At 41.4% G+C, this 21200-nt stretch overlaps 1 protein-coding gene across 1 annotated transcript; it reads left to right on the top strand.

Moving 5' to 3' along the window:
- Positions 1-10987: 10987 nt before the first annotated feature.
- LOC311040541 (nuclear receptor subfamily 4 group A member 2-like) lies at positions 10988-20175 on the top strand (the record flags this gene model as incomplete). Its single annotated transcript, XM_084050872.1, has 6 exons — positions 10988-11905; positions 14567-14696; positions 16181-16365; positions 16961-17160; positions 18612-18790; positions 19871-20175. 6 exons carry the CDS (start codon positions 10988-10990, stop codon positions 20173-20175), a joined length of 1917 nt encoding a protein of 638 aa, XP_083906998.1.
- Positions 20176-21200: the final 1025 nt, after the last annotated feature.

The raw sequence follows: 21200 nt of genomic DNA, 5'->3' as shown, positions 1-21200 counted from the left end.
GTGTGTGTGTGTGTGTGTGTGTGTGTGTGTGTGTGTGTGTGTGTGTGTGTGTGTGTGTGTGTGTGTGTGTGTGTGTGTGTGTGTGTGTGTGTGTGTGTGTGTGTGTGTGTGTGTGTGTGTGTGAGGAGAGAGAGAGTGTGATTAAAGATAAGATAAGCCTTTTATTGATACAATAAAGATAAAGTAAATAGATTATAGAGCCTGACACTGGTTTTGAATGAGTTTGCGCAGCCAATATATATGGGGGAACAAAGTCGTTGGATTCCTTATTGATCGAGGTGAAAACATGCATTTTAATATCATTGTTAATGTATCTTATTGTAGGCTGCTGCAGCATGGAGTAGCCTATAGCTGGCATCTGGCAGACTGTTAGGTTTGTCCGGTCCATAAAATAATGGGTGCCGTCCTGGCAGTGGTGTAAAGTAACTAAGTACATTTACTCAAGTACTGTACTTAAGTACAATTTTGAGGTATTTTTACTTTACTGGAGTATTTCCAATTTTCAGTACTTTTACTTCTACCCCACTACATCTCAGAGGCAAATATTGTACTTTTTACTCCACTACAATTATTTGAAAACTTTTGTTACTAGTTACTTTCCAGATATAAATTATTACATTATAAAACATTAACCACTTTAGCCCTATTTTATACATAGGCTATTTGAAAATATAAATTATATCTACAAGCTCACAACGCGTCACATCGCGAGGCGTTGTGAGCTTGTAGATCTGCTATTTTCAAAGATTTTAGTACTTTTACTTTTGGTACTTTAAGTACATTTTGATACCAATACTTTTGTACTTTTACTCAAGTACATTTTGAATGCTGGACTTTTACTTGTAACAGAGTAGGCCTACTTCTACATTGCAGTATTGATACTTTTACTTACAGTAAGTAAAACATTTGAGTACTTTTTCCACCACTGCGTCCTGGTGCGTATTTCTTTTTTATTGTATTTATGTCGGCTCCACTCGGATCTCTGAAGCAATTCCAGGGTCCATTACTAATAATTTAAACCTGTGAAGAGCTCTATGTGCATAATATCATTTATAATCTATTGTTCAATATGTATTCTGACTGCACGCACATTCAGCCCGGGCTGGTATCGGGGGAGACCATGGCTGGAATACTCTGCAAAACTAGATGCGTGCTTTTGTTTCCCTTGTCGCAAATTTGGGGGAAATAATGACAGAGATTTGGTTTTTACCAAACAAGGTTTTAATAATTGGAAAACTGCATTGGAGAAAGACAAGGGATTCACTAAACACGAATCTAGCCAATGCTACGTGAAAAATGCCAAAGCATGGTCTGAAATGACACAAAGGGAAGCCACAGGGGAAACCATTGCAAATATCCTAGGGCCCACTCAAATAGAAAAAAATAGGTACTACATTAAAACCATAGGAGGAGTAGTGCAGTTCCTTGTGGTTAATGAACTTCCACTTCGTGGCAGTCTGGAAAGCTCACATGATGATGGACAGGATTTCTCTGCAGGACTCTTCTTAAAAATGGTTGAATACACTCTGGCAAAGGACCCCAAATTTAATGACATTAACAAAAACATCCCACAAAATGCTAAATACATATCTCACAACATCCAAAATGAAATCATTGACACAATGGCTAAAATGGTATTAAATGAGGTAAAAGATAAATATAACAAAGCAGATCATGCTGGGTTTTGCATTAAAAGTGATGGCACTAGGGACAGATGCAACGTGGAAAATCTCTCTGTCATGATCCGTTTTGTCAGTCAAGGCATTCCAGAGGAACACCTGATTGGTCTGCTTGACCTCAGTCAGTTAGATGCTGAATTTATTACCACCCAAATTCTTAAGCATCTTTCTGACTCAGGCTACAGTGCAGATGAAATCATCAGTCAGTGCTACGATGGAGCTGCTGTCATGAGTGGGATTAGGGGTGGGGTTCAGGCTTTGTTGCAAAAGAAGGTAGGGAAGGTTATTCCATACATCCACTGCTATAATCACCAGCTGCACTTAGCAGTGGTCCATGCAATGCAAGCAGAGCCATGTGCAAAAACATTTTTTGATTTATCAGGATCACTGCACTCATTTTTTCACCGTCATTATGTGTCACAGAACTATGATGTCCCCTCCCTTAAACGACTGTTGGAGATCAGGTGGACAAGTCACCATGATGTAACCAAGTGCCTCATGGAGAATCAGGATGCTATTATGAGTATCCTGTCAGAGGTTACAGAGGACAGTGCAGCTTCTGTTGATATCTGCACAGAGGCATCAGGCCTATTAATGATGTTGAGGAAGCATCATTTCTTTGAAATAGGAAGATTCCTCCTAAAGGTTCTAGGTGCCTTAAAGCCTGCAAATGCTATGCTGCAGGTTCATTCTGTTGACCTGTGCTGTGCTGTAGAAGTAGTCAGTGCATCTCTGCAGGCCCTGAAGAAGATGCGAGATGATGAGACATTAACCAGGTTTGAAGATGACCCTGCACCAGCTGCCAAAAGAAAGAGAACAATGAGCTCACTGCTCACAGGTAGTGTTGTTATGTCCACTGTAGGCCAGGCCCAAGACTCCATGACTCCTAGCCAGGCTCTGAAGAGAGCTCTTCTTAACATTTTGGACAGAGCCATTGTAGAGATGGAGACAAGATTCTCCAAAAGCAATCTTGATCTCATGAAAGCAGTGAATTGCCTTCTTCCTAAATCTCCCTCTTTTCTGGATGTTGCCATGTTGAGTCCCCTACAGTCCCCTGCAAAAAACGGAAAAAGGCCTTTTTTCGTCACCAGCATTTTTCGTCATTTTTCGTCACCAGCATTTTTTCGTCACCATGCAGCATTTTTCGTCATTTTTCGTCACCAGCATTTTTTTCGTCACCAGCATTTTTCGTCATTTTTCGTCACCAGCATTTTTTCGTCACCAGCATTTTTGGTCATTTTTCGTCACCAGCATTTTTTCGTCACCAGCATTTTTTGTCATTTTTCGTCACCAGCATTTTTTCGTCACCAGCATTTTTCGTCATTTTTCGTCACCAGCATTTGTCGTCATTTTTCGTCACCAGCATTTTTTTCGTCACCAGCATTTTTCGTCACCAGCATTTTTTCGTCACCAGCATTTTTGGTCATTTTTCGTCACCAGCATTTTTTCGTCACCAGCATTTTTTGTCATTTTTCGTCACCAGCATTTTTCGTCATTTTTCGTCACCAGCATTTTTTCGTCACCAGCATTTTTGGTCATTTTTCGTCACCAGCATTTTTTCGTCACCAGCATTTTTGGTCATTTTTCGTCACCAGAATTTTTCGTCATTTTTCGTCACCAGCATTTTTCGTCATTTTTCGTCACCAGCATTTTTTTCGTCACCAGCATTTTTGGTCATTTTTCGTCACCAGCATTTTTTCGTCATTTTTCGTCACCAGCATTTTTCGTCATTTTTCGTCACCAGCATTTTTTCGTCACCAGCATTTTTTTCGTCACCAGCATTTTTCGTCATTTTTCGTCACCAGCATTTTTCGTCATTTTTCGTCACCATCATTTTTTCGTCACCAGCATTTTTTGTCATTTTTCGTCACCAGCATTTTTCGTCACCAGCATTTTTCGTCATTTTTCGTCACCAGCATTTTTTCGTCACCAGCATTTTTCGTCATTTTTCGTCACCAGCATTTTTCGTCATTTTTCGTCACCAGCATTTTTCGTCATTTTTCGTCACCAGCATTTTTCGTCATTTTTCGTCACCAGCATTTTTTCGTCACCAGCATTTTTCGTCATTTTTCGTCACCAGCATTTTTTCGTCACCAGCATTTTTTCGTCACCAGCATTTTTCGTCACCAGCATTTTTTCGTCACCAGCATTTGTCGTCATTTTTCGCCACCAGCATTTTTTTCGTCACCAGCATTTTTCGTCATTTTTCGTCACCAGCATTTTTTCGTCACCAGCATTTTTGGTCATTTTTCGTCACCAGCATTTTTTCGTCACCAGCATTTTTCGTCATTTTTCGTCACCAGCATTTTTTCGTCACCAGCATTTTTGGGCATTTTTCGTCACCAGCATTTTTGGGCATTTTTCGTCACCAGCATTTTTTCGTCACCAGCATTTTTCGTCATTTTTCGTCACCAGCATTTTTTCGTCACCAGCATTTTTCGTCATTTTTCGTCACCAGCATTTTTTCGTCACCAGCATTTTTGGTCATTTTTCGTCACCAGCATTTTTTCGTCACCAGCATTTTTGGTCATTTTTCGTCACCAGCATTTTTTCGTCACCAGCATTTTTCGTCATTTTTCGTCACCAGCATTTTTCGTCATTTTTCGTCACCAGCATTTTTTCGTCACCAGCATTTTTTTCGTCACCAGCATTTTTCGTCATTTTTCGTCACCAGCATTTTTCGTCATTTTTCGTCACCATCATTTTTTCGTCACCAGCATTTTTCGTCATTTTTCGTCACCAGCATTTTTCGTCACCAGCATTTTTCGTAATTTTTCGACACCAGCATTTTTTCGTCACCAGCATTTTTTCGTCACCAGCATTTTTCGTCATTTTTCGTCACCAGCATTTTTCGTCATTTTTCGTCACCAGCATTTTTCGTCATTTTTTCGTCACCAGCATTTTTCGTCATTTTTCGTCACCAGCATTTTTGGTCATTTTTCGTCACCAGCATTTTTTCGTCACCAGCATTTTTGGTCATTTTTCGTCACCAGCATTTTTTCGTCACCAGCATTTTTCGTCATTTTTCGTCACAGCATTTTTTCGTCACCAGCATTTTTCGTCATTTTTCGTCACCAGCATTTTTCGTCACCAGCATTTTTCGTCATTTTTCGTCACCAGCATTTTTTCGTCACCAGCATTTTTCGTCACCAGCATTTTTGGTCATTTTTCGTCACCAGCATTTTTTCGTCACCAGCATTTTTTCGTCACCAGCATTTTTCGTCATTTTTCGTCACCAGCATTTTTCGTCATTTTTCGTCACCAGCATTTTTTCGTCACCAGCATTTTTTTCGTCACCAGCATTTTTTTCGTCACCAGCATTTTTCGTCACCAGCATTTTTTCGTCACCAGCATTTTTTGTCATTTTTCGTCACCAGCATTTTTCGTCATTTTTCGTCACCAGCATTTTTTCGTCACCAGCATTTTTCGTCATTTTTCGTCACCAGCATTTTTCGTCATTTTTCGTCACCAGCATTTTTTTCGTCACCAGCATTTTCCGTCATTTTTCGTCACCAGCTTTTTTTCGTCACCAGCATTTTTCGTCACCAGCATTTTTTCGTCACCAGCATTTGTCGTCATTTTTCGCCACCAGCATTTTTTTCGTCACCAGCATTTTTCGTCATTTTTCGTCACCAGCATTTTTTCGTCACCAGCATTTTTGGTCATTTTTCGTCACCAGCATTTTTTCGTCACCAGCATTTTTCGTCATTTTTCGTCACCAGCATTTTTTCGTCACCAGCATTTTTGGTCATTTTTCGTCACCAGCATTTTTCGTCATTTTTCGTCACCAGCATTTTTTCGTCACCAGCATTTTTCGTCATTTTTCGTCACCAGCATTTTTTCGTCACCAGCATTTTTGGTCATTTTTCGTCACCAGCATTTTTTCGTCACCAGCATTTTTGGTCATTTTTCGTCACCAGCATTTTTTCGTCACCAGCATTTTTCGTCATTTTTCGTCACCAGCATTTTTTCGTCACCAGCATTTTTTCGTCACCAGCATTTTTTTCGTCACCAGCATTTTTCGTCATTTTTCGTCACCAGCATTTTTGGTCATTTTTCGTCACCAGCATTTTTCGTCATTTTTCGTCACCAGCATTTTTCGTCACCAGCATTTTTCGTAATTTTTCGTCACCAGCATTTTTTCGTCACCAGCATTTTTCGTCATTTTTCGTCACCAGCATTTTTCGTCATTTTTCGTCACCAGCATTTTTCGTCATTTTTTCGTCACCAGCATTTTTCGTCATTTTTCGTCACCAGCATTTTTTCGTCACCAGCATTTTTGGTCATTTTTCGTCACCAGCATTTTTTCGTCACCAGCATTTTTGGTCATTTTTCGTCACCAGCATTTTTTCGTCACCAGCATTTTTTGTCATTTTTCGTCACCAGCATTTTTTCGTCACCAGCATTTTTCGTCATTTTTCGTCACCAGCATTTTTCGTCACCAGCATTTTTCGTCATTTTTCGTCACCAGCATTTTTTCGTCACCAGCATTTTTCGTCATTTTTCGTCACCAGCATTTTTTCGTCACCAGCATTTTTCGTCATTTTTCGTCACCAGCATTTTTGGTCATTTTTCGTCACCAGCATTTTTTCGTCACCAGCATTTTTTCGTCACCAGCATTTTTCGTCATTTTTCGTCACCAGCATTTTTCGTCATTTTTCGTCACCAGCATTTTTCGTCATTTTTCGTCACCAGCATTTTTTCGTCACCAGCATTTTTCGTCATTTTTCGTCACCAGCATTTTTCGTCATTTTTCGTCACCAGCATTTTTTTCGTCACCAGCATTTTCCGTCATTTTTCGTCACCAGCATTTTTTTCGTCACCAGCATTTTTCGTCATTTTTCGTCACCAGCATTTTTAAAAAAAGTATCAATACTACGATGTAGAAGTACTCTGTTACAAGTAAAAGTCCGGAATTCAAAATGTACTTGAGTAAAAGTACAAAAGTATTGGCATCAAAATGGACTTAAAGTACTAAAATGTTTTACTGAAGTGAAAGTATCAATACTGCAATGTAGAAGCACTCTGTTACAAGTAAAAGTCTGGTGTACAAAAGTATTGGTATCAAAATGTACTTAAAGTACCAAAAGTACTGAAGTACTGAAATGTTTGAAAATAGCAGATCTACAAGCTCACAACGTGGTAGTTAGTTACTTTCCCACCACTTAGATTGGATACTTTCAAACAGCTGATGCATAAAATAGGGTCAAAGTGGTTCAACTGATTTTGACGTTCTATTAACCTATTTTGCAGGATTTTCAAGGACCCCCTGGGGCTCCGCGGACCCCACTTTGAGAACCATTAATATTGTGGTCTGATGCTTGTTTGCCTGCGGGTGCATTTCCAGTTTTCCCTGAAGTCGTATCTTAATCAAGTCCGTGGAGTGATGTTTGGTGGGCTGCTGATGAAAATCAAAGGCAGAATGCACACGCACAGATCCTCCTTTTGATTAGAGGACCTTTTTAATATCTTCAAGATAGCCTACTTTGTATCAGATTAGACAGCTTTCACCCTCGTTTATCAATGCTCAGGCTACAGAAATCATATCATGACAGGGTCATTTATTTATGAAACGTTGTGTCTCGCAATTCGCAAGCATTGCTGCACATTGCTCCGCCGTGGCCCGCGTGCGTATTTTGCATGTTGTTGTTTGGCTGTGTGGTGTAGTCTTTCAACGAATGTACATTCCCACTAGGCCGAGGAAGAAATGCCACTTGAAAGTTTTCAAATCAGCCTCATGGTGGCGCTATAACAGGCCGATTTGTAAGTTTACCTATAACTGCCTGGCTGGTTTTGAATAAATTGCGCAAATCATTTGTGTTGAAACTTTGCACACACATTCCGCTAAGTGCCACTTTTTTTTTACTTACATTTTTATCCCATGATTTTGTAACCCCTATTTTTTACACCCAGTGCCAATTGTCTATGTAATCCTGGGCACTACCTCCCCTCTGCCAACCTAGGGAGGCCAGGGCCGAGCTCATGCCTCCTTCAATGCATGAGAGCCAACTGACCTTCTTATCACCTGACAGGGGGGAGTTTCCCTGGTTGGACGTAGCAAGGCCTTTTTAACATTTCCCTATTATAGCGCCACTTTTTCATATTCAATGCTGATTGGCGAATTCCGAAAATTGCTGACCCACAATAACCAGGGCTGCCAACACTCCTGGATCCTGCAGCGACAACATCTCCTGACAATCTCCTGGTTTGTCATTTGGACCCCCAGACCCCCGCAATAACACTGCAGTCACGCTGGCCGCTCTTCAGAAAGACCTGACCTGGCGGAACGGTTTTTTTGAGTGGTGCCAAATCAGTCGCGTAACGAGGCAACAGCGTGCCCCGACGCGAGGTGGTCACAGCGGGCCCTCATGAACGCGTGCGCGCGAACATTTTTCGGTTATTTATGGTTTCTGATACTTTTTTCGCGGGTTTGTGACGGATTTCGGGTACATAAACAACGGTTTTGTAACAATGTTAAGGGGCACACCCAGGTTTATTTTTTAATTCATAATTATTTTTTTTATATCTTAATTTTTTTTTTTTCTCCGGGTGGCGAAGTGCCCCTAACGTCATGGGCCCCAACGCAACCGCGTTGTCTGCGTGACGGTAGTTACGCCCTGCCAATCAATCCCTCCCATGGTCCAGTGGTGGTGCTCTCGGTAGTGGCGATTCAGCATCTATTAGCTACTAGCTTCTCAAAGAAGAATGCAATATTTTACTAATTGTGACATAATAACAGAGCACCGAAAGTATAATCCTTTCCAAAAAAATAGATTACTCTAATGTAAAAGTTAAAGTACAATAAGGCTACTGATTTTAGAATGTCAAAAAGATAAGTATATCAAAACCTATGATTTATTGTAGGCTATAGAGTTATTTACACCTCTGTATATTATATATAGCCTAAAGCTTTAATCTCATGAAAAACATGCAATGAGGCACGCCCCTATAGACAATTGAACAGCATGCTCGTGTGTGCGTGTGTGCGTGTGACCGTCCTACGCGCGTAACGGGCTGTGGCACGTGGCGCCCCACATCAACAAAAGCACATTGTCAGTGTCAGCCTCAGTCAGTCTGCAAGAAGACAAGGAGCTGACAGGACATCAGCTCTGCTCTGCTGGCACTGAGACTACTGTAGGGAACTGGACATTTATATAGGATACTAAGTAGGCTGTATGGGAACTGGACAGGACATTTATATATGGGAACTGGACATTTATATAAAGGCTATAATACTTATATGGGAACGGAACTGGACATTTATATAGGCTATACTTATATGGGAACTGACATTCATATAGGCTATACTTATGGGAACTGACATTTATAGGCTACCAAACCATACGGATGGGATTCAGTACTACTGCAGGATGAAAATCTAAGGTAGGCCTATTGTGACTCATATTCTTATTAGAACATAAATAAACCTAAAGCTTGGTGTCATAAGTACGCAGTCTCATATGGTTGACTCGTTTATCCACTGCGCAATGCGTTGTGCATGCATGCTCAATGTGATCTTCTTTTGTTGAATTTATTTAATTTTAATTTCTTTATTTCGTTTTTGGGAGTTTGTAGAAGACAACAGTGCAGTCCCTCAAGTATGTAATGTAGGCTAACTATGTCATCTGCGACGCCGTCTCCAGATATTGCGACCGTTACGCATGTGCGCCTTTATTCGCCGTGCATGGCGATCCATGTGCTTTTGTTTGGCTTGGATCTCTTATTGGAGATTACTTATTCTCTTCAAACCGTGAGATCAATTGATTGAAGTGCTCATGTGCAGTGGTGAAAAAAGTACTCAAATGTTTTACTTAAGTATTAAGTAGGCTATTCATACTGCAATGTAGAAATATATGTTACAAGTAAAAGTCCGGAATTAAAAATGTAGCCTTCTTGAGAAAAGGAAAAAACTGTATCAAAATGCACTTAAACCCAAGTAGAAAGTAAGCCTACTCATTATGCAGAATGTCCCATTTGAAATGTTTTCAACTGTATAAAATGTATAACAATCCTTTGAAAATAGCTGATCTACAAGCTCACAATGCCTCCCATAGGGACGCATTGTGAGCTTGTAGATCGGCTATTTTCAAATGGCCAAAATCTTGTGGTTAATGTATGTTTTGTAATAATAATCCAAATCTACAAAGTAGCAACTATAGTAACTAAAGTTTACAAATAATTGTAGTGGAGTAAAAGTACAATATTTGCACTGAGATGTAGGCTAGTGGAGTAGAAGTAAAAAATACAGAAATGAATTACTCCAGTAAAGTAAAAATCACACCCTGTGTGAAGGAAGCGGTGCCTTTGGGGCGGGCCTTAACTCATTTCAATGCGTCCCTATTGGTGGTCTGAGTCCACTTACCAAATTTGTACTTGGGAGCATGCTGCAAACTGGAATGATGGCTGTTTAAAGCCCAGCCAATGGGCAGACAGAGGGGGCGGGGCTTAAGTAATGACAGTTAGTCCCTATTGCTGGCTTTAGTCCATGTACAAAATTTGTACTCCATAGCATGCTGCGAACTTGAGTTATGGCTGTTTGAAGGCCAGCCAATGGGAAGACAGAGGGGGCGGGGCTTCAGCAATTCATGCTGGTCCCTATTGGTGGTCTAAGTCCACATACCAAATGTGGACTTGGTGGCATGCTGCAAACTGGAGTTATAGCTGTTTAAAATCCCGTGCTCATACGGGCGCGGGGGGTCCCTGGACCCCTCTTTGATAACTTCATCAATTCATGCTCGTGCCTATTGGTGGTCTAAGTCCACATACCAAATGTGGACTTGTTGGCATGCTGCAAACTGGAGTTATAGCTGTTTAAAATCCCGTGCTCATCCCGTGCTCATACGGGCGCGGGGGGTCCCTGGACCCCTCTTTGATAACTTCATCAATTCATGCTCGTGCCTATTGGTGGTCTAAGTCCACATACCAAATGTGGATTTGGTGGCATGCTGCAAACTGGAGTTATAGCTGTTTAAAATCCCGTGCTCATCCCGTGCTCATACGGGCGCTGGGGGTCCCTGGACCCCTTTTTGATAACGTCATCAATTCATGCTCGTCCCTATTGGTGGTCTAAGTCCACATACCAAATTTGGACTTGGTGGCATGCTGCAAACTGAAGTTATAGCTGTTTGCGTCTTTGCCGTGCTCATCCCGTGCTGAAACCGCCGGACGGACGGACGGACATACAAAAGTCAAAAGCCACGTATAGAGCGGTTGGCACCGCTAAAAATATAATCCTCAAAATTGTGCTTACTTGAATGTAGCCTACTTAGTTACTTTACGCCACTGCTCGTGTGTGATTTCCAGTGAACATGCCCTGCGTCCAAGCGCATCAGTGCGGCTCTTCCCCTCAAGGAGCCACCATCATCATCAGCCCCGCGTCGCAGCAGCAGGAGCGGGGAACCTCCTGCTGTGACCTCCTCCTCACCCCGGAGGTCGTCAAGTTCAGCATGGATCTGACCAACAACAACGCCGAGGCGGTCGCATGCACCACCTCCTCAGTCACCGGGAGCTTCGGCGCTCTTGTGGACAACTGCTGCTCCTCCTCCTCCTCCTCCGGCTATAACGACGTCAAGCCTCCTCCGTGTCTGTTCCAGGTGCCCGTCCATCATCATGACGGGGAGCCGATGTCGTGCGTCAAAGTGGAGGACGTCGCGCATACCACGACGCACGGGTATCAGCATCAGCACCACCATGATGAGCCCGAGGCTTCCCCGGGCTCCGTCTACTATAGATCCCCGTCTCCTCACACACCGGTCGCCTCCGGGTTCCAAAGTCATCATCACCACGGACACGCGTGGGAAGACTCCGGGTGTCGGTACACTTTCCGTCAGGACTATTTGGCGGCGATGGATAAGAAAAACGCGCTTTCCCGCATGTCCTTGTTTTCCCGCCAGCACGGCGCCGGCGGGAACCCAAGTCACCTGAAGTTTGACGGCTCTCTCCACGTGTCCATGAACCTGGACGTGGTGCATCAGCACCCGTTGGAGGGTCCCGGACACCACGGTGTGGGGGGCTTCCCCCTCCACCATGTCCTCCAGCTGGCCCACCACGGCCACCACCACCACCACCACTATGTGGATTATCATCATCATCAGGCTCCATCCTCTCCTCCTGGCGCCAGAGGAGCCTTCAGCAGCACGGAGGGGCTGTGCGCTGTCTGCGGGGACAACGCCGCCTGCCAGCACTACGGGGTGCGCACCTGCGAGGGCTGCAAGGGCTTCTTCAAGGTACAATACATCTTTGATTGATTGATTTATTTCAGTGGTTTTCCAATTAACCCTTTTCATATCAATCTCCATTATTTATTCGGCATTTAATTGAGCCACGGAACCATGCACCATTTGATGACATTTTGCACATAGTTTTCAAATAGTTCAAATAGCCAATCTACAAGCTCACAACGTGTCGTCGATGTAGATCGGGGGGAAAAATGTAAAAAATGGCAAAGAAGTTTAGGGATAATGGGTAAGGCAACGGCAAAAATAGGGCCATTCGATCCATGTCATCTTTTATTATGTTCAAAAGTGCACTGTCTTCTTATTACACGATTTCTTGAACATGTCCATGACTGTTACACTATTATGCTTTTTATAAACAATGAATAATGAACAACTGCATTATAATAACCTATATCCCATCATAATAACTCACTAAATATGAAGTTGACATAAATAACATGGATGATATATTTCTGTCATTCAGATTGAATAATGCAATGCAAAAAAATAGGCTATACATTGGGCCACTTTGGACACAGCAGGGAGATACGTTTTCAGGCACATATTAGCAAAATGTCCTGTGAAAATGGTCAGCCACGTACTTAAAGTTCTATGTGTATCAGACATGTGTCGTGCTGGCAGAAAGATCCCGTGAGGTTCTATAAGTTATGACTGACCACGGGTCAGTATTTACCCAACGTATGAACTGTGTGCGTCTAGAATGTGTTACAGCTTCAAATGGCTTTGAGGACACATTTGAGAATTTTCTAAATACCATTTTGAGCAGTGTTGTAAAGTAACTAAGTACATTTACTAAAGTACTGTACTTTTAAGTACAATATTGAGACATTTTTTACTTTAATGGAGATAATTTTCAGTACTTTAACTCCACTATATCATAGGCAAATATTATACTTTTACTCCACCACTATTAGCCTATTTGAAATCTTTGGTTACTAGTTACATTATAGATTTTGATTATTATTACAAAACATACATTAGTACCCACTTCAGCCATATATACATTTCAGCCATTTGAAAATAGACGATCTACAAGCTCTCAATGCATCGCCATGCAACTCATTGTCAGCTTGTAGATCTGCTATTTTCAAAAGATGTGTATACACTTTATACATTTGAAAACGTATGAAATGGCACAGTCTGCATAATGATTACTTTTACTTTTGTATTTAAGCACATGTTGATAAAACGTTTGAGTACTTTTTCCACCACTGATTTTCAGGCAACTGCAGGCACTTTGCTTTATTTGTCGTAAAAAAAAAAAGTAAAAAAAGGCCTAGAGCGAGAATGGTTGAATGACAAGAAGAGAGAGAGCCTTTGGGCTGCTGTCACAAAGTCTCACATAAATGCATGTCAATTCAGTTCAAAGGAGCTTTATTTGCCCGAGAAAGAGACGTTTACATTGCCAAAGCAAGTGTCAAAATAGTCCTAAATAAAATAAAGCTATACGTCACATTGTGTCGTTATTATATATAGGGCAGGGGTCTTCAACAGGGGGTCCGGGACCCCTAGGGGGTCCTCAGAGTTACTACAGGGGGTCCGCCAAATCTTTGTGCGATATGATTTTTTTTTTTTACATTAACCACTTGAACCCTAGCATCCCTTTTTCTGAGGAGAACTTTAGCCAAAAATAGCAGATATACAAGCTCACAACGCCTCACAGCGCATACCAAAGAGGTATAGGTGCAGAGGGAAAAAATAGCAGACCACATAAACACAAGTTGAATATGAAACGCAAGTTTATACAATATAGAGGGGGCCCTGCTTCATCTCTCTCTCAGCTAGGGGGTCCTTCCTTGGGCTGAAAACGTTGAAGACCCCTGATATAGGGTATAAAGCTTTTTGAAACAAATGGCAGCAATCTTTTGACAGACACTTTTGGGACAATTAGCAGCATTTTTCTCAAAACTATTTAAATTGTATTCAAATGTGTTTAGAAATAGCAGCTCTGTTTCTAGCCTGTATGTGCAGTTCGAGGTCCACTCGGACAGATAGTGTCAGTGGTGGAAAAAGTACTCTATGTTTAGTATATACTATGTTTCAAGTAAAAGTCCGGGAATTAAAAATGTACTTGAATAAAAGAACAACAGTATTGGCATCAAAATGTACTTCAAGTACCAAAAGTAAAAGTACCCATTATGCAGAATGTCCCATTTCAAGTTTTCAAATGTATAAAAAATCTTTTGAAAATAGCAGATCTACAAGCTTACAATGCTGCATTGTGACGCATTGTGAGCTTGTAGATCGGCTATTTTCAAATGGCCGAAATGTATATAGTACACTTCAACAGTGGTTAACATAATCAATCTACAAAGTAACTAGTAACTAAACTGTTCAAATAATTGTAGTGGAGTAAAAGTACTATATTTGCCTCTGAGATGTAGTGGAGTAGAAGGAAAAGTAGTGGAAAATGGAAATACTCAAGTAAAGTACAAAATGCCTCAAAATTGTACTTAAGTACAGCACTTGAGTAAATGTACTTAGTTACTTTACACCACTGGTCCTTATAGCGCCATAGCCCGCTATACTGGTGATATCAATTTCTAACTGTACAATCTGGTATAATGCCTCCAGTGTGCAAGAGTGACGTGTTGGCCCATTAAAATTGAGACAAATGTGCGTTTTGTTCCTTTTTTCCGCCCCATGCAGCGAACGGTCCAGAAAAATGCCAGATATGTGTGTTTAGCTGCCAAAAGCTGTCCCGTAGACAAACGCAGGAGGAACAGATGCCAGTACTGTCGCTTCCAGAAGTGCCTGGCCGTGGGGATGGTCAAAGAGGGTGAGATTACATTCGTTACATTACATCTAATATACGTTTGTCTTCCTGCATAATCGTTGCATGTGCATGGGACAAAGTGTTTACTTGCAATTAACAGTGCTGTAAAGTAACCAAGTACATTTATTCAAGTTCTGTACTTAAAGGGATATTTCACTTTCAAAAAAACTTTTGGTGATTGTATCGTCTACTCAGGCTTTTGTGAGCCCCCCAGACAGTTTTTAAGTTGCTTGATTCAATATTTATATATTAGATATTCATTTTATCAGACACGCCCCCTTCCTATACAAACCCATTGTAACTTCAAACTCCATTTTAAGCATGTTAGATTCATGAAAAACACCCGTCCTTGGTTCACCCGTCTCCTACCGCCCCCCTAATACGCGAGGGGGCCGTGTTTTTTCCATAACTTTTTTCATTTATTTGTAATATTTTTTTGGGAAAATGAAAAAAATAAAATACAATAAAAAAATAAAATAAAATAAATGGAAAGAAATCTCGGAAAAACACGCCCCCCTCGCGCATTAGGATGGCAGGGTGAGTCACCAGAACCAAGGACGGGTGTTTTTGATGAATCTAACATGGTTAAAATGGAGTTTGAAGTTACAATGGGTTTGTATAGGAAGGGGGCGTGTCTGATAAAATGAAAATCAAATATCTAAATACTGAATCGAGCAACTTAAAAACTGTCTGGGGGGTTCACAAAGGCTTGAGTAGATGATAAAATCACCAAAAGTTTTTCTGAAAGTGAAATATCCCTTTAAGTGACATTTTTACTTTAATGGAGTATTTCCAATTTTCTGTATTTTTACTTCTACTCCACTACATCTTAGAGGCAAATATTGTACTTTTACTCCACTATAATTATTTGACAGCTTTACTAGTTAGTTGCAGATTTAGATTATTATCACAAAGCATACATTAACCACTTCAGCCCTATATATACTTTTTTTCAGTCATTTGAAAATAGCCGATCTACAAGCTCACAATGCGTCGTTGTAGATCGGCTATTTTCAAAAGATCTTTCATACATTTTGAACTTGTGAAATGGGACATTCTGCACAATGAGTACTTTTACTTTTGGTATTTTAAGTATATGTTGATGCCAATAGACGGATTTCCGCGCGACGTCATCACAGAGCAGAATGCGCAATCTGCGCATGCCCGGGTGAAAGGCGCGTTCGAAAATACAGCCCTGAGCAGCAGTGAGCGCACTGGCCAATACAAACTAATAGGCGAGTGTGCTCCGGTGCGTAATTTCCAAACGCACCCATAGGCTTCCCCCTCCTCTGCGCGGTCATATTCCTCTCATGTTTACTAACAGGAAACCCGTCTATACCTTTGTAAATTTACTCAAGTAAATTTTGATCACTGGACATTTATTTGTAACAGACACTGTCGTATTGCTACATTGTAAGTACTTTTTCCACCACTGGCAAGCAACGATCCAAAAATCCAACACCCCCTTTGTATCTGTGTCGTCATAGTGGTCCGGACCGCCAGTCTGAAGGGCCGACGGGGTCGCCTGCCCTCCAAACCCAAGGCTCTGCCGGATCCATCTTCATCATCATCTTCATCACCATCATCCTCGCCTCCGGGGTCCCTCCTGAGCGCGCTGGTCAGGGCGCACGTGGAATCGAACCCTCCCCCCTCTCGCCTGGACTTTTCCAAAGTAAACGCTCATGTCATGTACTCTACGAGTTGAAAGGGTATTCCAGTGGTTTTCAACCTTTTCAGGCCCGTGACCCCCGCCCCCAAGATAATCATATCTGAACTGGGGACCCCCCACACCCTGACAAGCTCTTGGAATGTAGGAGTTGAGGCAATTTTGTTTGACTCGGTTCCTCCTGAAAATAGCCGATCTACAAGGCTCACGTTGCGAGGCGTTGTGAGCTTGTAGATCTTCTATTTTCACGCTATTTTCACATTTTTTTTATTGTATTTCTTTTATTTGACAATTTGGCCAATGTTTGACCAGTTTTTATAGTATAGTTTTTGGATTACTTTTGATGCAGTAATGGTCTTATTCTTGTCATATTCTAACCCTTTTTTTAGGTATTAAAAAGGTCTTAAAAGTCCTTAAATTGTCATTTCACTGTCATCTGGGGACCCCAACCAAGTGCCCACAGTTTGAGAACCACTGGTGTATTCTAAGGTCAATAGCTCTCAAAAGAATACTCCATGGATGCACAGTAAAAAAAAAGTGTTACTATGCATCAGGGGACACTTGCTGATTAAACCGGTGACCCCTGACCTCTCAGTTCCAGGTGGCTCCACCAGGGGGCAGTCCTCTCGCCGAGGACGCGGAACACGTGCGGCGGTTCTACGACCTGCTGACGGGCTCCATGGAGGTGATCCGCGGCTGGACGCACAGGATCCCCGGCCTCGCCGCTCTGCCCAGACACGACCAGGACCTCCTGTTCTACTCCGCCTTCCTGGAGCTCTTCGTCCTGAGACTGGCCTACAGGTGTTTATTTCAGTTTCACCCAAATAATCACAAAGGCTTTCTATATACACCATACATGGGCAACTGGCGGCCCGGGGGCCACAATCGGCCCCCACCTTCACTTAATGTGGCCCGCAGGTTAATATCAGAATACTGATATATTATTGATTTCAGCTGTTACAATTCCAAAAATGCAAACATGGCCCGCTTTAATTCAGTCTATATTAGTACCTTAATGACTAGTATTAAAATGCTATTGTCTTTTTTATGTCCAATGTATTTGTAAATAAGTTCCTAAAGTTAAACATAAGTATAACTAAATGCATTTGAAATTAAATAAAAATGATACTTTTCAGGATTCCAATTCAAAAACAGCAGATCTACAAGCTCAAAACGCGTCGCACTGCGACGCGTTTTGAGCTTGTAGATCTGCTGTTTTTGGTACTTTTTGTGTGACATAGAATGGCGAAGTGAAGGCATTCATTTGCGAAAAAAGTTAAAATACGGAGATAAGACGTGTCTGCCCCTGCCCACCCCTGATCTATACTATAGTGAGATATCCGTTTTCTATGGATTAGTCACCCCTTGCAGACTTGAATTCATGGATATTGTTTTGTTTTTGTCCCATTCCTAAGCCAATAATTTGATGACCATCGGACCGGTAGGCAGCGGTTCCGGTAGGAGACACAAAGGAAACTCTATGGGTGCATCCACACACACACACACACGCGTCGAGTCACCGGACGTTCCATCCTCTCCCATGATATTAATTAGATTTCCAGTTTTTCCCATATCATTGGAGTGGATGGAACGTCCGGTGACTCGACGTGCGTGTGTGGACGCAGCCTTTGTGTCTCCTACTGGAACCGCTGCTGGTCATCAAATGATTGGCTTAGAAATGCGACAAAAATAAATCCATGAATCCAAGTCTCCATGGGGTGACTAATCGATAGGAAAAAAGGTCATTTTGGTGGTGAACTATCCCTTTAAGTATTCAAATGTCAATGCATTACTGTATTGGCATTTAGAGCATTTCCCCCAAATATATATATATACTTTTATTTCAGAAATGTTCAAAAATAATGAACCTATCAGCAAGTTGTGAGCTTGTAAATCGGCTATTTCCCACTGTATCTGAAATAGGGCTCAATTGGTTAATTCTAGGGGTGTGCCGATATGTCATCCCACGATATATCGCGATACGTTTTTGTGACGATATGAATCGTGTTGGCGATAAAAACATTTTTTTTGGCAATAATAATAATGCAAAAACAGAAGTATTTGTTTGCATTTGCCGCCCCCCCACCCACCCATATATTTTCATAATAAAAAAGTGCCATATATCGTATCGTATCGATATCGTGAGCCCAATATCGTGTATCGTATCGTGACATTAGTGTAAGTGGTTAATTCACTGCTCACCATTGGCATGTACTTGTCTATTCCATGTTGGCCATGCATCATACCGTCAGATCCAGCCCGGAGGAAGGGAAGCTGGTGTTCTGTGACGGCTCGGTGTACCACAGGCTGCAGTGTGTGCGTGGTTTCGGGGAGTGGATGGACAGCATCGTGGAGTTCTCCTCCAACCTGCAGAGGATGAGTCTGGACCTCTCCACCTTCTCCTGTATCTCCACCCTCGCGCTGGTCACGGGTAAGTTAAAGTCGCAAATTGGCAAACTTGGTTCAAAATTGTACAGAAATTCCATTCTTCATATAGTGCACACAGTGAAAGTGTTCATTTAAAGCAGGGGGTGGGCAACTTTGATGATGGAGAGGGCCACTATATTTCCACACTCACTCCAGAGGGTGCATATACTGTTGGACGGACACCCCTTATCGCCGTATTCTAACTTTTTTCGTAAATTAATGCCGTAATTCTATCTCACACAAAAGTAGCAAAAGGAGCCGATCTACAAGCTCAAAACGTGTCGCTGTGCGGCGCGTTTTGAGCTTGTTGATCTGCTATCTTTGCTATTTTTGAATTGGAATCCTGATTTTGTTTTTGCTATTTTTGAATTGGAATCCTGAAAAGTAACATTTTAATTTAATTTCAAATGCATTTAGTTATACTTATGTTAACTTTATAAACTTAAATACAAATACATAATGACATAAAAAAAGACTAGAATTTTAATTCTAGTCATTGAGCTACTAATATAGACTGAATTAAAGCGGGTCGTGTTTGCATGTTTGCAATTGGAACAGCTGAAATCAATAATATATCAGTATTCAGATAATAACCTGCGGGCCGCGTTAAGTGAAAGTGGGGGACATAGGATCCGACATGAATTTTAACCTGATGGCCAAGATATCAAGAATTATAATTATCTTAAATAGCAGCACTTGAGCGGGAAACCGGGTTCAAATCATGGGATTGAAGAGGAAAGTTATACAGCTTTAACTACATACAAAATGTACACAAAATGTACAAAACTTTCATAGTTACAAATGAATAAATGAACATTTTACTGTGTAAAGTATATAACATTTATATAGCCTGTAGCTCTGCTATTTTTAAACCACATTTATGCTTTTTGATTGTTTGTTTGATTGATTGATTGATTGACTGATTGATTGAATACTTTTTTTTAACAGTTCACAAATAGTACAACGCACAATTTTATAACAACGCTAAAAGGATAACACAAAAAGCCCTGAGGCGCTCGTTTCCATTGTGGTCCTATACTGTATGTATTAAATTCATCACGTATTCAATTAATCCCTTTTTCAGAGAGGCACGGATTGAAGGAGCCCAGGAAAGTGGAGGACCTCCAGAACGCCATAGTCACGTGCCTGAAGGACCACGTGGTGACCTCTGGCGACGAGGAGCAGGACGGTCGCGGAGGAGGAGGAGGAGGAGGAGGAGCGGGTTCCTCCTGTCGATCGAACCATTTATCCGAACTCTTGGACAAGCTGCCTGAACTCCGCACCCTGTGCATCCAGGGCCTGCAGAGGATATTCTACCTCAAGCTGGAGGACCTGGTGCCTCCGCCGGCCGTCATAGATAAGCTATTCTTGGACACGTTGCCATTTTAACTGTCAACATGCAAACAAAATACCTGGAACATTTTAATGTCGAACGTCATGAGCAAAAAAACATTCTTTATTCGTTATTCCTGCTGTTTTGTCGAAATATATAGGGGGCGCTATCTTGCGCGCTACCTTAGCCCGTATCCCTAAACTTTTTGCCATTCTTTACCATTTTGAAAAACATTTTAAAATAGTTCAAATTGCCGATCTACAAGCTCACAACTTGTCGATGTATAACGGCTTCTAACCCATAAAGACCGGGAACGCATCGGTGTCATTTTTAGATTTCTTTGGCTAGTCAAAAATAGCAGATATACAAGCTCATAGGAGCTACGAGCTTGTAGATCGGCTATTTTTGAAAAATTGTGAAAATGTGTGCAACTCTATGAATATACCCTTCTACAAATGTCTTCTAAATTCTTTTTTTTTTTTTTTTTTAAGTTCAGTGGTTCCCAAACTTTTTCATGTCAAGGACCCCCAAAATGATATGTATTTGGCCGCAGACCCCCATCTCAAAATATGTTGTTCCAGGGACCCACCCAGAAGCAAAGATTTGAGTAAAAAAAAATCGCTTTAAAAATATATATATTCAAAGATTTGCACACATTTTCACAATTTTTCAAAAATAGCAGATCTACAAGTTCATAGCGCGGCACTCGGTGCCGCGCTATGAACTTGTAGATCTGCTATTTTTGAATAGCCAAAGTATAAAATATGGATAAAGTGGTTACACAGATGCCTTCCCGGTTTGAATGGGTTCAAATGTTTTTTTAAATAGTAAAATATGTATAATATAATACGTTTAGGGATAAGGGGGTAAAGCGACGTACAAGATAGTGCCCAGGATATCATCTCTGTCAGCGGAAACCTCATATGTCCATAAAACTTTGGACAAAATTTTCAGGATTCAAAATTCAAAAGCATCAAAAGTATAGCAGATCTACAAGCTCGAAACATTTCGAGCTTGTGGATCTGCTACTTTTGATGCTTTTGTGTGACGCTGTATCATGATCAAGTAGGGTGTTAATTTA

This window comes from Gymnoscopelus microlampas (assembly GCF_963454915.1).
Source record: "Gymnoscopelus microlampas genome assembly, chromosome: 24".
Taxonomy (NCBI): Eukaryota; Metazoa; Chordata; class Actinopteri; order Myctophiformes; family Myctophidae; genus Gymnoscopelus; species Gymnoscopelus microlampas.
This window is presented reverse-complemented; position numbering and strand designations above follow the sequence as displayed.